Below are 13,395 nucleotides of genomic sequence, written 5' to 3' on the forward strand. Positions count from 1 at the left end.
TGCCTGCCTTCCGTATTGCGTGGACTCGACGTGCTGCACATGTGTGTTGATCGCCAGCCAATACGCGCGAATGACTTTCTGATTTTTTATATCCTGGCTCTCCTCTACGGGTGTGGGAGATGTGATATGTCTAGGCACAGGTAGCAGGCAAGTCTCTTCTGTTTGCAAGGCTAATGATATTATTGACGTTTACTTCACTATCAAATGCACTAGAAATCAAGGATATACTCCGAAAATACTATGGAGATGCAACACGTGTAAAGAAGGGAAATAGGAAAGAAACAGGACCAGTAACCACAGACAAAGAGGTCTTTATTATCGTGTCCAGAAGCAACCAAATGGGAAAATGTTCAGATGAAAAGAGAAAAGAGAAAAATATAGAAGGTAGGACAGCTGGACTAAGATTGTCCATTCTGCTCATTCTCCTTGTCAGCTCTCGTCTCAAACTCGTCCTCGTACGCAGCAATCGAAGCCGAGCTGCGCACCCGCTGCAGCTGACTCTCCACATAGTGATCAACATGATCTTGGTTGTCAGGGGCCGCAGTGCTTCCCCTACGACTGCCCGCACGACTAGGACCACGACTCTCATCATCTTCATCCAAGATCGTCGATGCAGCAGGCGTAGCATCGCCAGAGTAGAAGTCACTACGGTTACCGATGGAACGTGTGGTCGACGAACGACGGACAGACGGACGGTCCGAACCACGCGGTCGTCCAGAACGAGAGAATATATCGTCAAAGTAGTGCGATGCAGCGGCAAAGGGTGACCGTGGCGTCTGCGGTAGACGGCAATTGATACCGGTATCGTGGATGATCTTGGCGATTAGCCCTGTCCATCCGCACTGGTGTGATGTTCCCAGTCCTCGACCGCTGTCGCCGTCGAAGAACTCGTGGAACCAGAGATTGTCTTTCCAGTGCTCATCGAAATCGAGCAGGTCTGAGCCGGCGTTGACGGCACGGCGGCCTTCGTCATTGCGGGCAAAGAGGTGCTGCATGCGGTGCTGCAGTTCTTCCGCTACGTGTCCGAGGTGCATATAGTCGCCTGAGCCCTTGGGACACTCGACTTGCAGGGTGTCGCCATAGAACATGTGGAAACGGAGGAGGGACTCGACGAGGAGGAAGTTGACGCAGAGCCAGATGGGACCGCGCCAGTTGCTGTTGCCGCCGAAAAGAGAGGAGTCCGAGTCACCGGGGACGTAGTTAACCTTGTAGGTTTGGCCGTTGACATCCATGGAGTAAGGGTTTTCTTCGTGGAACTTGGACATGGAGCGGATACCGTGCTCGGATAGGAACTCAGTTTCGTCGAGCATTCGCTCGAGAATCTTGACGAGACGGTCTTTACTAACAAGGGCTAGTAAGAGTCGGTCGTCTTTGCCGCGGCGCTTCATGCTGGCGATGTTGCGCTCGGCTATGTCCGGCTTGTTCTCGATGAACCACTCCACTCGCCGCTTGAACGAGGGGAACTTGTTGATTAGCTCGGGCTCTAGGGTGAGGACCGCATATAGCGGAATTAAACCGACAAGGGACCTAATAGGTAGCTGCTGGGTCCATGGCCCGCCGTAGGAGATGGCATCGTAGTAGAAGCTGTCTTCTTCGTTCCAGAGTGACTGCACAGTGTCATCGCCCGAACGGTAGGTCATTGCATCACTGATGAGCAGGAAGTGCTCGAAGAACTTGGATGCAATGTCTTCGTATATGCGACGGTGCTTGGCCAGCTCCAGGGCTATGTTGAGCATGGTAAGCGAGTAGAAGGCCATCCAACCAGTGCTGTCAGCTTGCTCAAGCACACCGCCAGTGGGCAATGGCTCCGAGCGATTAAACAGACCGATATTATCAAGCCCCAAAAAGCCACCCTCAAACACATTCTTGTCACCAGAGTCTTTACGGTTCACCCACCAGGTGAAGTTCAGCAGCAGCTTTTGGAATACACGTTCCAGGAAGTCCAAATCCTGTCGCCCGTACATCTTACGCTCAATCTTGAACGTGCGGAACACAGCCCATGCGTGCACGGGAGGGTTCACATCGCCGAAGTTCCACTCGTATGCAGGCAGCTGACCGTTCGGGTGCATGTACCACTCACGGGTGAGAAGGTCAAGTTGCTTCTTTGCAAAATCAGGATCCATCATAGCCAGTGGGATACAATGGAATGCAGTGTCCCACGCGGCGAAGAATGGGTACTCCCAAGAGTCCGGCATCGATAAGATGTCGTCGATGTACAGATGACGCCACTGTTCATTGCGAATGCCCTTTCGGCCAGGCGGAGGGGGATTTCAGCCGGGTCACCGTTGCTCCATTGATCCCAGATGAAGTTGTAGTACTGCTTGCACCACATCATCCCGGAGAAGGCTTGACGCTGGATGTTGCGGAGATCGTCACTCATGGGGAGAGGGTTGAGATGGTAGTAGAAATCATCTGCCTCGGCACGGCGCTGTTCAATCACATCGTCCAGGACTTCTTCATCCAGGACCTCTTCCTTCTTGCGGGACACTCTAAAACGGACAACGGCGCATTCGCCAGGAGGGACTCCCTCGCCGTTGTTGAAGGCGTACCATGCAGCGAACTTAGTGCCTTCGTTGTCTGGGTTGATAGCACCCTTCTCCTCTTCAACGATATGGCGGTGGAATGCGTCTTTAACATAGGGTGTAACGTTCTCAGTACCCCATAGGAATTTGTTATTACTCTCGTTCTCGGTGAACATCAGCTGGGGCTGGATATCGTCATCACTAGACCCAACTGGAGGCGATGGTGCAAAGGAGACATATCGCTGGCCGATTTTGCTGTGCTCTGATTTGGCTACCATCGGACCCTCCTTTTTGATAGACGGTCTTTCCTGTTTCTTCTCGTCGCCCCAGGACCATGTGTTTCGGAACCAGACATGAGGGACGATGTGTAGATGAGCAGGCTCTGGGCCACGATTGTAGGCAATTACACGGAAGAGCAACTCTTCCTCATCGTCAGCCTCCTTAGCAGTCTCGATGTAGATATCCCAGTAGCGGTTATCGTCGAAGATACCAGTATCAAGGATCTGGTACTCTTTCTCCAAACGCGAGCGCTTTGCATTCTCATCAACGAGGTCTTGGTATGGGAACTTTCTCTGGGGGTATTTGTAGAGGAATTTCATGTAGGAATGCTATGCTCCGGGGTCAGCATTGTTAGAGATGAACTGGATTGGATTTATAAATGAGTTTACCGTTGGGGTGTTGTCCACATGGAAATGTGCTTCCTTGACACTCTCGCCATGATTACCCTGAGGGTTCGACAAACCGAACAGGCGTTCCTTCAGGAAGTCGCTGTACTCCAGTTAGATTCCATTGCGGGGAATCAGACCCACAGCGTTCAAGCAGAGGCTGGACTTACTCTTCGCCATTCCAGAATGCAAAAGCAATGTTCTGTATACCGTGTGTATCAGACACACCTGCAATTCCATCTTCACCCCAGCGGAAAGTTCTCGATCTTGCATGATCGTGAGTGAAGTAGCTCCAAGCGTCGCCATCTGCACTGTAATCCTCTCTGACTATACCATGACAAATCCGGCATCAGCCTACTGTTTCTCAATTCGGTATGATTTTGCAAGCTCTCACCTGTGGCCCACTGCCTCTCCGCCTATACCAATTCAAAAGCTTTTAGCACTGCTAATATGTATGTTCCCGAGCTATCCAAGGCCTCAACTTACCACATATGGTCCCCAGCGCTGTTTTCAATCAGTTAGCAAGAACTTCTTGGAGCTAGTTCAAAAGTTGGAAAGATCTTACCTTCCAATACTTGATTCTCTCACGGTCTTCCTTTAGGCGCTTCTCTTCCGCTGTGATGACTTCTTTCCCATCGATTAAGACCATACTGACGATTGAGAAGGAACCGGGTCAATGGCTAAAAAAAAAGTAAATGGAGATGGAGAGGAGGGGAAAGAAGTTAAGAGGGGGAATGTCCCTGCAGTCCGTGCCAACCTGGGCCCTGGAGACAAAATGACGTGAATCACCGGTTCCACGGGTCCACAGGCATCGATGCGGGTGGATAATCGGGTCGGATTGGGGGGATGGAGATCTCTGATTGGTTGATATGAGTGTGTTCGGTTCGGGCCTGGAAGGTGCACAGGTCATGGACCTTGATTTGCCCCCGAAATTTATATTATTAGCTATATATACCTAGGTGGGCTACCTACTTTGTAAGTATATTAGGTAGTATATTACTATAAATATGGTCGTAGTTGCAACATATCGAGACTAAGGAAAAGAAAAAGTCCAGCTATCTCAACCCACATAAAGCGGGGAATAAAGAAAAGACTACTCCATATAATTGATCGTCTCATCTTAGCTCGAATCATCATAGAGCTTCTGTTGCATTTCAATGATCCGGAGTGGGCGGTGCCCAAAGATCGGCTTCTGCCCGATTACATATGTATTCTTGGGAGAATTGGTATCGGGAAAGAATATCCTCTTATCGTGTCCACTATTTGCCACATAGTATGTAACGCTAGAAGCTGAGACATTTATGTTGTAGCCAGCTCTATAAGGCAGTCACCAAAACCTAGTATTCCAAGTTTAGAAGGAAAAATTAAAGGAAATCTAGATTTGAAGTAACTAATAGGCCGTATTATGATTGATAAAATTGTTGGATATTTAGATCCACAGGTATCCTCGCTCCACCTTCCATACTTCGACATACCCATATCCAACAACCATACAACCATACATTGTGCAGGAAACTTGTCCAAAGCTCAGTGCAGTCTCTAGTGCGATCAAGAAAAAGAATCAAGAGGCGATGGTGAAGCGGACACAGCAATCTACCTAGATCCTCTGTTCCAAAGACATAGCCTAAATTATAGCATGGAGATATATATACTTATGCTCTCAACATCCTTTGCCTGGAAAGGGCTAATTTTCTACCATTATCAACTGAGAGAATAAGCAAGGAATCATAGGAAAGCCACAAATGTATGCCCCGCAGCTCCCCAGGGGCTGACAGCTCAGTATTTGAAGCCCGTGCCCTCTGGTTTCTGCGCCTAGATCAGGGAAACAGTGACAATGACGGAATCAAGTGGATAATTAGGCGTTCAGTTTTTGATCGTAGGCCTATGATTGGACGCCATAGTAAGCCCATTAGCAACTCGCCTGCTTATCATTCGGCTCGGGCCTGAAGGTGCAGGACACTTTTCGGAACTATATCTTCAGTTACTCTGTATAAGAGGTATGCATTACCCCCATGGTATAAATATGTAGATATCCCGGGTCTGGTAAATCTGATTGAAAGAATCTCAATTTCAGACACGAAGGCAGAAAAAAAAAAAAAGAAAAAAAAAGAACACGGGTGAATCGCAGCGCCGTAGCACTGCAAAATGAGGGACGGCGTTGGGGAATAGAAATTCCACGGCCAGATCCATACAATAGGGGGGTTTCTCAATGGATGCCAGAAAAAAAAAGATAAAACTAAAAAAATCATCCCAATAAAATAACCACGCCGACTGGGACATATTGCGTCTATCAGACGCGGTGCGGGTCCAATGTCACGGATCATTGAGCTCCGCCCTGATGCGCTCGTCCCAGCCTTAATCTAGCTCCGACGTTCCGACTCCAGGATTGGTTGGCCTTTTTTTGGACCTTCCAGATCTTAAAATTTGCAGATGTTCGGAATTCAGTTGTTCCCCCGTTGCTCAGACTGCTCCGGCTGCTGCTCGTTGTAGGATCCTCCCTGGGAAGCTGTTACACAGTCAGATCCCGCTACAGCGCAAACCCGGCCAGCTATATCAATCGGCCCGCAAAAAAGATCAGATTGAGCGCTCACCAGCTGACTGGCCTTGTTCCCGGCTGAGTTGGGACGAGGTGTTGCCACTCCCGGTAGACTGGGACTGGAGGCGTCTCTCGGCCTCGAGGATGCGCCTCTGCAGCTCCTCCAATTCGCGGTTCTGGATCAACATCTGCTGCTTCCTTTGGAGATGAGGTTAGCGCTATGAATACGAGGATCATGATGACCACGAGTCGGTGCGATATCGACCGTTCAAGGAATTATTAAATGTTACTTACTTCTGGTCGATGGTTTGCGAAAGGTTGTCCACGTCAGAGTCTAGCATAAAGGCGCTGTCCAAGGCTGACGAGAAGGCTTGCGCCATGGTCCTGAGATCACGGTTAATGCTACTATTCGAATATTCCACGACAGTATAGGGAAACGAACGACTGAGGCCGGGCCTTCGGCTTCCACTCGCGATCCAGATCAGACATGTTGTGTGGTGATTTGAGCTCTTTGATTTCTGTGATTACGGATCGGGTCCCAATAGTTGAATGGCGACAGGGTGTGCGACCTTGAGATAGGCGGGGCAAGAAGAAGTCGCAAATATTAAGATATTAGGCGGTTTAGGTATTGTCGAGACCAGGACCAGCCAAGAATCAAGTACAGATGAAACTGAATCGAGGATTTTGAGGCTTGAGGCTGTTAGAGAGAGAAAAACAACAGTGTCAGTTCTTTATACTTCTCAACAGATAAGCCACAGTCTGGTGGGGAGGTGAAAGAAATACCGGATATCAATAGTACTAGTCGCGATGAACAGATCGAAGAGTGATAAGCAAAGAACTTTGGAGACCTGCCAGAGGAAGCTAAAGGGGTGGAGGGGGAAAGAAGAAGGGGAAGTGCGAAATTGAGAGATGATCATAGCCCACCGACTATGTTACTAGTCGCGGTAATTGGAGGTCCCATATATCTCCACCAGCAAGGAGAGAGGTAAAGTGTTACAACTGTATTACAGGGGTTCGACGCCATTATGTGTCGCCTTATTAGAATTAGTATGGACTAATCCGTACATATAGGGGGGGTTCTGTTTCAGGGGTTGATTATTTTATACTTCCATTACAGGTATCTTTCTTTTATTTTTATTTTTTCTGTGATTTTTTCTTATTTGTCTTATATTGGAAGAAAAATAGGGGTTGAGGGTGCATACATAATACATATCTATTGTACTTGACTCATCTTATAAGCGGGAAATTAGGAAATTAGGGAATCACTTGGAGAAGGACTCTCTTTTATAAGAAAAAAAGGGCAAAATAGCCCCTGACATGGGGTTCAAGGCAATTAGGGGGGGATTTTCATTCTGAGTACACTACAGTACGGACTACATAGGGTCAATTTTACCGGAAGATATAAGCATATAAGGTTGAAAATGTCTATGCTTTCAGATATTATAGAAGATATTCAATTTTATAGATTTATAGATTTATAGATATAGCCCAATATAGACAAAGTACCATCGTACGTTGCACAACTCGCATTCTGGCAGATTCCTCCCTGGCAACTGGTCACATGACCTATACCATACAGTACGGTAGCATCGTGAACTCTCCTCAATTCCAACCTCCATTTCCATTTCCATCGTCATATCAATTCAACAGGGGCATTTCATCTCTTCGCTTCGTCTAACCCCAAATTCGACGCGTTTTTACCTGACCCGTTGTGGTCGCCGTTCATTTTTTCTTGTCCGCTCAATTTTTCGCGCGGATAGATTGAAGGGCTATGCGTATTGCCTCTCTAATCTGTCGCGTTCACTATCTCTAAATACTAGCCAATCTAGCCGACATAGCCTGCGAAGCCCGCAGTTCAGCGACACCGAACACTGTCCGTGACCACCCTGATCACCGACCGACCACCGTGGCCCCCATCCTCAAAGCCTTTCCCCCAGTGGCCGACCGGACGGGCAATGGGGGATGCCTCCTCTGTCGGCATACACTTCGTTTGAATCCCTCCTGTTTTTTCAGTCTCTAGCGACTTCCGATTCCCGACCAACAAGCTTCGGCTCAATCTCAACCCTTTTGCGCAACAACCAGCTCGTGCGCGAGAATGCCGATTTCGATGCCGATCGCCTGACCCCGGAGGCGCTGGAAGATCTCTATGCGACATTGATGCGCGATGGATTCAGTCGTGATAGTGCGCTCTCGGCCAACGGACGACCCGCAGATACCTCTAGTCCGCCCAATCCAAAGAAACGCAAGATCTCCAGTCCGCGACCAGATGGATTGACCGGCGGATTCACCCATGCCACGCTCGTCCCAGAGCTAGTGACACACCTTTACGCCAAATACAGAGATCTAGTCACTAGGGAAATTAGGGATGATGAGAAAAAGTACACAGAAATTAGGGCTGAGCTGGAACGGCTGCAGCAGGAGGGCGACAAACCAGTCGCTGCCGCAGCTACAGCATTGACACCGGTGAAGCCGGTGCCTATCGAAGGGAAGGATGATGTTATGAAGGAAGAGGTGCCACACCCACATGTACAAGATCAGACAGCTCAACCTGTTCCGACGACCATCCCGCTCGCCCAGGACAAGGCAAAGCCCGAACCACAGCACATCGCGATAAATGTGCCCCCTACGACAAACGAGCCTCCTAAAACACACCCCGTCCCTCCTGTGACCCAACTTCAAGCTCCACTTCCCCAAGTGCAAACCCCGACACCCAAACCGCAAGACATAGCTGGGCATGCACCTCAACCGCAGCCGATCACCACCCATCCCGTACCAAAACCGTCCATCCAACCTACACTTGCTCCATCTACTCAAAAAGCCCCTCCAACCACACCGGCCGGGCCACGAGTAACACCGGCACATCCGTCGCAAATCGCACCTCGTGCCAATCCCGCCCCACCTGCGCCAATTGCTACGGGTAAGGCTGGCCCGTTGGCACCGGCGTCCCAGCGAACCCCCGCTCAGCCGAGCTTCCAGCAGTGGCAGCTGGATCCTTCTCCTCACTCACCATACCCGATCGCCTCCCCAGGTGCTGCTACACCTCAAGCGGCCCAGGGTACTACCAAGCGACCTGTACCACCACTTCCCACCAACCCGCCTTTGGCCGGGTCACAAGCCCAGACTCCTCTCCAACCTCCTGGTCCACAAACACCCAGCGCCGTCCCGTCTGCAGTCCACACACCTGTTCCGATCGGCCGCCCGCGTATTTCTCAAACGCCGAGTGCCACATTCCCTTCATTCTCCGAATCGCGCGCCTCCCATCCACGCCTGTCAATCGACACGCAAGGCTCTTCCACACCGTGGAAGAGAACTCCTCGCCCGAGGGTTTCGCGCTCTCCAAGCTCACCGCCACGGCCACGGCCGGAGGACGTCAGTCCCATCAGTGAACGCGACCAATCACCCGTTGATGCGATGGAGATGTCACCTCCCCCAAAGATCAACCTAGGCCAACGAGCTCCATCTACAGAAGACAGGAAACCACGACGTGGCCAGCCTGACACCAAATCCGCCCCCCGTCATAAAGACCGAGAAATTAGCTTCAATTCGGAGGACGCGTGCCGTAAGTTCGGCTTCTTCCCGGAGTCGCGGGCGATCCATGGCCTCACGCGATGGGTCTGCTGCGCCATCGGAAGACAATCAACGTGAATCACGAGCATCGGGCCGCCGAAAGGGTGCAGCTGCTACCGCCGACGAAGGGACGCCTAAACCGCGGACAAAGCGTAAACGCGGCGCAAGTGAAGCAGTGGAACTGGAACCTCACCCTGCGGATATCCCCAGATTCGACACCACCCAGTATGTCATGGCCACGCGCAACTTCCACCGGACTGCGGCACCGATCATGAACGATGTAGCCACGCACAAGCTCGCCTCCATCTTTGCCAAGCCAATTAGCGAGCGCGACGCCCCCGGCTACCATGATCTCATCTATCGGCCATCTGACCTCAAGTCAATCAAATCGGCCATCCACCAGGGAAGCAAAGCTGTCGCAACCGCAGGAGAATCAGCAAGCACCCCGGCTGGGGATGGAGAGTCTCCTGTTCCTGGTGGCACGCCGTCAAAAAGCGGCGTGCTCATGTTGCAGAAGAATGAGGATTTCATACCACCCAAGGGAGTTGTGAACTCTGCACAACTGGAGAAAGAGTTGATTCGCATGTTCGCCAACGCTATCATGTTCAACCCAATTCCTCAGCGAGGATTCGGACCCGCCTTCCCCATGTCCAGTGACCGTGGTTCGCGCGAGAGTACCCAACTGGGCGATTCCGACGAGGGTGGTATCATCCAGGACTCGTTGGAGATGTTTGAGGATGTTCAGCAGGCCGTTACTCGATGGCGGGCTGCTGAACGCACTGCTGATGAATTGGCTAATAAGAATGTCCTCTCCCTTCGGCGTGGAAGTGCCAGTGATTTCAACACTGATAGTACTGATGATGTGAAGGGGTGATTTATTTCGAACGCCATCTTGTATTATGAAACTTTGTATTTGATTAGGTAGGATCGGTTTATTGGATTTGGAAATGAAATGCCATGATGTCTTCCGTCGGTGCCTTCGATAGCCCGACAGTTATTAATAATACTTTCCCTACTTCAGTCTACTACCTATGTAGGTACTATACATAGTGATAATCTAAACAAAAACATATCAACATGTATATCATTGTCATAAACCTTTTGCAGCCAGAGCCAGTCCTGCTGCCCTGAGTCTAAAATGGGGTATATATATAGTTTTTTCTTCTATTTTTCAACAGCCGACCTCTTTAAGCCTGCTCTGGCCTCGTCCGCCCAAGCCCCTCCTTCGCATAGAAATCCATCGGATACACACCCTTATTCCCCGTATCCCAGTTCTCCCGCACTCCCAGCGCAACAAGCGCCTCATACGGCGTCAACAGCGGCCGCGCAAACGCATATCCCCAATCAATACTCAACCGCGGACAAGCAATCTGCACCCAGCACTCCACATCCGCCATAGACGCCAGTTTACCAGGGAAGATCTCACTGAGCAGCAAGTTGACAATTGGAATGCCGCGCTCGCGCAGGTGTCGCTCGATCATCGCCATAGTGTGCGGGTTACCCTGTCGACCAAGCGAGCCGAGGATAATCCCCCACTTTTTCGCGGTCTTGGCTGTTGCGATCGCGTCCCGGCGGATCGTATGCATCTCCTCGTGCTCGTAGCTCTCGCGTGTCAGCGTTCGCGAGTATGGATCGTACCGGTACGCTGGGATCGAGGGGTTGTGGATCATGGCGGATTCGAGGTGGAAGCGGCCGTCGCCGAGGTAGAGGATTGCATCGATTTCGGTTTCGGAGAGTTGCGGTGATGTACAGCCAAGGATCTCGCCTTTGGAGAGAGGTGTGATTTGGGGGATTATGACGCGGAAGCCGGCGCGCTCAAGCACGGGTTTCAGTCCGTGTAGAGTTGCGTTGAATTGGATTGTGCCGACGGTGGCGATCGATTGGCCGGGCTTGAAGTTGCGCTCTAGTGTTGCGATGAGGTGGCTTGTGTCGATGCTGATGTCCACGAAGATGTATAGCGTCTTGATCTGGGTTACATCGACGGGGATCAAGCAGCTGTGCGCGTAGTGTACTAGCAGATCGCAGCCTAGAGCCCGCGCTGTATAGTCATCGATGCAGCAGGCGCCGTATGTGACGTCGCCCATGATGAGAGTTTCGATTCCAGGGCAGAATTGGGTTAGGATGTCGGAGATGGTTGTTGCGAAGATGAGAAGTCCCTCCGGGAATTGCAGGGCTACTCGCTTGGCTCCTGATGTGCGGACTCGGTGGATTGTCTTCGGAATCTCAAATGAGTAATTCTTGGGGAGAAGCTCCATTGCTTCTTGGATCTCGGGATCGTTCAGAATCTCTGGTGGCACTTGGTTGAGGGTGCGGGGTGTGCGTCTGGGAGCGGCTGGAGGAAGTGGAAATTAGTATGAGTATTGTAGTTGTGCTAGTGGACAATATGTACCTGTTTGCACCGCTGTCGACTCGACATCTTTCTGACTAGTCGTATCCTTCTGGGCTTGGGCATCTGCTGTTCGTCGTCCGACAAATCTCTTCTTTGGCTGTCGCATTTGGCTAGCGGCTTGTGAGCCATCCTCAGTAGAGGGAGTTGGCAGATTTGCCTCCATAATATCCAGTTGTAAAATGAGTCAAAAATAACCAAAATTGGGCTTTTCACTTGATCCTGACAATCTTCAAAGATTGGAATTCAATATCATCCCACTTCTTTTTTCTGCCGACTGACTCAGCAGGAGGTGGGGTGATCAACTAGTCCGGAAGGGGTAAAGCGCTCTCCGCATTCTCGGCCTCCTACTGTTCCCATTCTCAAAGCTCGCCCTCTTACCTGTCATTCTCTTACGACTCTGGTTATTCTGATCATACAAGTTGGCACAGAATTTATCATGATGAAAACTCGCCCCCGATTGAGTTTGTTTTCAGCCCTACGGTCTCCATGTTCTACACGCCGCTTCGCGACCGAGTCGCGGTTAACCTCGGACCATGTCCGCATCGTAGAGGTTGGCGCTCGAGATGGACTGCAAAACGAAAAGAAATCAATTCCAATGCAAACAAAACTTGAGTTGATTGAGCGACTGGCTAAAACGGGTGTTGCCACTATTGAAGCTGGCTCATTCGTGCCCGCAAAATGGGTACCCCAGGTATGACCTTGCTGAGCGTCATCATACAGTGCGGGCGATTCCAGCCACCGAAGACTGACAATTTGACTACATTATGATAGATGGCAAGCACAGCTGAGATTTGCGAGCATATTCTCACAAAACCGCCACAAGCACAATCTACAATTGCCTACAACTATCTTGTCCCCAACATTAAAGGACTGGAGAGTCTGGTCAAGATACTTGATAGCACAGGAGTTCCCGCAGATGCGACTGCAGAGACATCAAAGGCAGCGACCACTACAGAGGTGTCTCTGTTTGCAGCAGCAACAGAAGCTTTCTCAAAAGCGAACACTAACTGCTCCATTGCCGAGTCACTCGAGCGCATCAAGCCGATTATGTCATTAGCAAAGACGAAGAATATCCGGGTACGCGGGTATGTCTCTGTTGCCCTGGGATGCCCCTACGAAGGCCCCGATGTGAATCCCGTCAAGGTGGCTGAGATTACCGCCACACTGCTGGAGTTGGGAGCGGATGAGGTCTCAGTGGCGGACACAACGGGCATGGGCACCGCTCCCCGGACCATGGAGCTTATGCAAGCGCTCAAGGCTGCTGGCATCGCTAATACAGACTTGGCGTTGCACTTCCATGATACCTATGGACAGGCCTTGGTGAACACAATCGTCGGCCTGGAGCATGGTGTCCGTATTTTCGACAGCAGCGTGGGCGGGCTTGGCGGTTGCCCATATTCCAAGGGTGCGACGGGTAATGTGGCGACGGAGGACCTTGTGCATACTATTCATAGCCTCGGGATGCACACCGGGATCAGCCTGGATGAGATGTCGAAGATTGGAGGTTGGATCAGTGGGGAGTTGGGCCGAGCAAATGACAGCCGGGCTGGAAAAGCGACCCTGGCTCGTCTGGCGAGCGAAAAAGCGTCGCTTTGATCAATTCGCGCTATAGCCCGTTCTTGTCATCGTTCACAGTGTCTATTAGTTCCCAAAGGGTTTCACATATTTGCCAAAGACACGTAAATATGCTTTGCATTGTCAGTCTAGGCCGTTTTG

At 50.8% G+C, this 13,395-nt stretch overlaps 6 protein-coding genes across 6 annotated transcripts; 2 read left to right on the forward strand and 4 right to left on the reverse strand.

The window, feature by feature from the left end:
- Positions 1 to 398: 398 nt before the first annotated feature.
- Positions 399 to 3,865, reverse strand: N7487_012221 (uncharacterized protein; the record flags this gene model as incomplete). Its single annotated transcript, XM_056879951.1, has 7 exons — positions 3,753 to 3,865; positions 3,674 to 3,691; positions 3,582 to 3,603; positions 3,358 to 3,514; positions 3,191 to 3,290; positions 2,225 to 3,130; positions 399 to 2,177 (listed from the first exon to the last, which is right to left on the reverse strand). The coding sequence occupies exons 1-7, from the start codon at positions 3,834 to 3,836 to the stop codon at positions 399 to 401; spliced, it is 3,066 nt and encodes a 1,021-aa protein (XP_056725270.1). The 5' UTR covers positions 3,837 to 3,865.
- Positions 3,866 to 5,628: 1,763 nt separating this feature from the next.
- Positions 5,629 to 6,212, reverse strand: N7487_012222 (uncharacterized protein; the record flags this gene model as incomplete). The annotated part of the gene is made up of 4 exons (XM_056879952.1): positions 5,629 to 5,693; positions 5,779 to 5,921; positions 6,018 to 6,107; positions 6,166 to 6,212. 4 exons carry the CDS (start codon positions 6,210 to 6,212, stop codon positions 5,629 to 5,631), a joined length of 345 nt encoding a protein of 114 aa, XP_056725271.1.
- A 35-nt stretch (positions 6,213 to 6,247) lies between these two features.
- N7487_012223 (uncharacterized protein) lies at positions 6,248 to 6,640 on the reverse strand (the record flags this gene model as incomplete). Its single annotated transcript, XM_056879953.1, has 2 exons — positions 6,248 to 6,413; positions 6,507 to 6,640. 2 exons carry the CDS (start codon positions 6,638 to 6,640, stop codon positions 6,248 to 6,250), a joined length of 300 nt encoding a protein of 99 aa, XP_056725272.1.
- Positions 6,641 to 7,685: 1,045 nt separating this feature from the next.
- Positions 7,686 to 10,164, forward strand: N7487_012224 (uncharacterized protein; the record flags this gene model as incomplete). The annotated part of the gene is made up of 2 exons (XM_056879954.1): positions 7,686 to 9,282; positions 9,356 to 10,164. 2 exons carry the CDS (start codon positions 7,686 to 7,688, stop codon positions 10,162 to 10,164), a joined length of 2,406 nt encoding a protein of 801 aa, XP_056725273.1.
- Positions 10,165 to 10,477: 313 nt separating this feature from the next.
- Positions 10,478 to 11,882, reverse strand: dph1 (2-(3-amino-3-carboxypropyl)histidine synthase; the record flags this gene model as incomplete). Its single annotated transcript, XM_056879955.1, has 2 exons — positions 11,680 to 11,882; positions 10,478 to 11,622 (listed from the first exon to the last, which is right to left on the reverse strand). Exons 1-2 carry the CDS (start codon positions 11,840 to 11,842, stop codon positions 10,478 to 10,480), a joined length of 1,308 nt encoding a protein of 435 aa, XP_056725274.1. The 5' UTR covers positions 11,843 to 11,882.
- A 193-nt stretch (positions 11,883 to 12,075) lies between these two features.
- Positions 12,076 to 13,275, forward strand: N7487_012226 (hydroxymethylglutaryl-CoA lyase; the record flags this gene model as incomplete). Its single annotated transcript, XM_056879956.1, has 2 exons — positions 12,076 to 12,370; positions 12,451 to 13,275. The coding sequence occupies exons 1-2, from the start codon at positions 12,116 to 12,118 to the stop codon at positions 13,273 to 13,275; spliced, it is 1,080 nt and encodes a 359-aa protein (XP_056725275.1). The 5' UTR covers positions 12,076 to 12,115.
- Between the last annotated feature and the right edge of the window lie 120 nt (positions 13,276 to 13,395).

This window comes from Penicillium crustosum (genome assembly GCF_028827405.1).
Source record: "Penicillium crustosum strain IBT 35664 chromosome Unknown utg000005l_segment0_segment0, whole genome shotgun sequence".
NCBI classification, from domain to species: Eukaryota; Fungi; Ascomycota; class Eurotiomycetes; order Eurotiales; family Aspergillaceae; genus Penicillium; species Penicillium crustosum.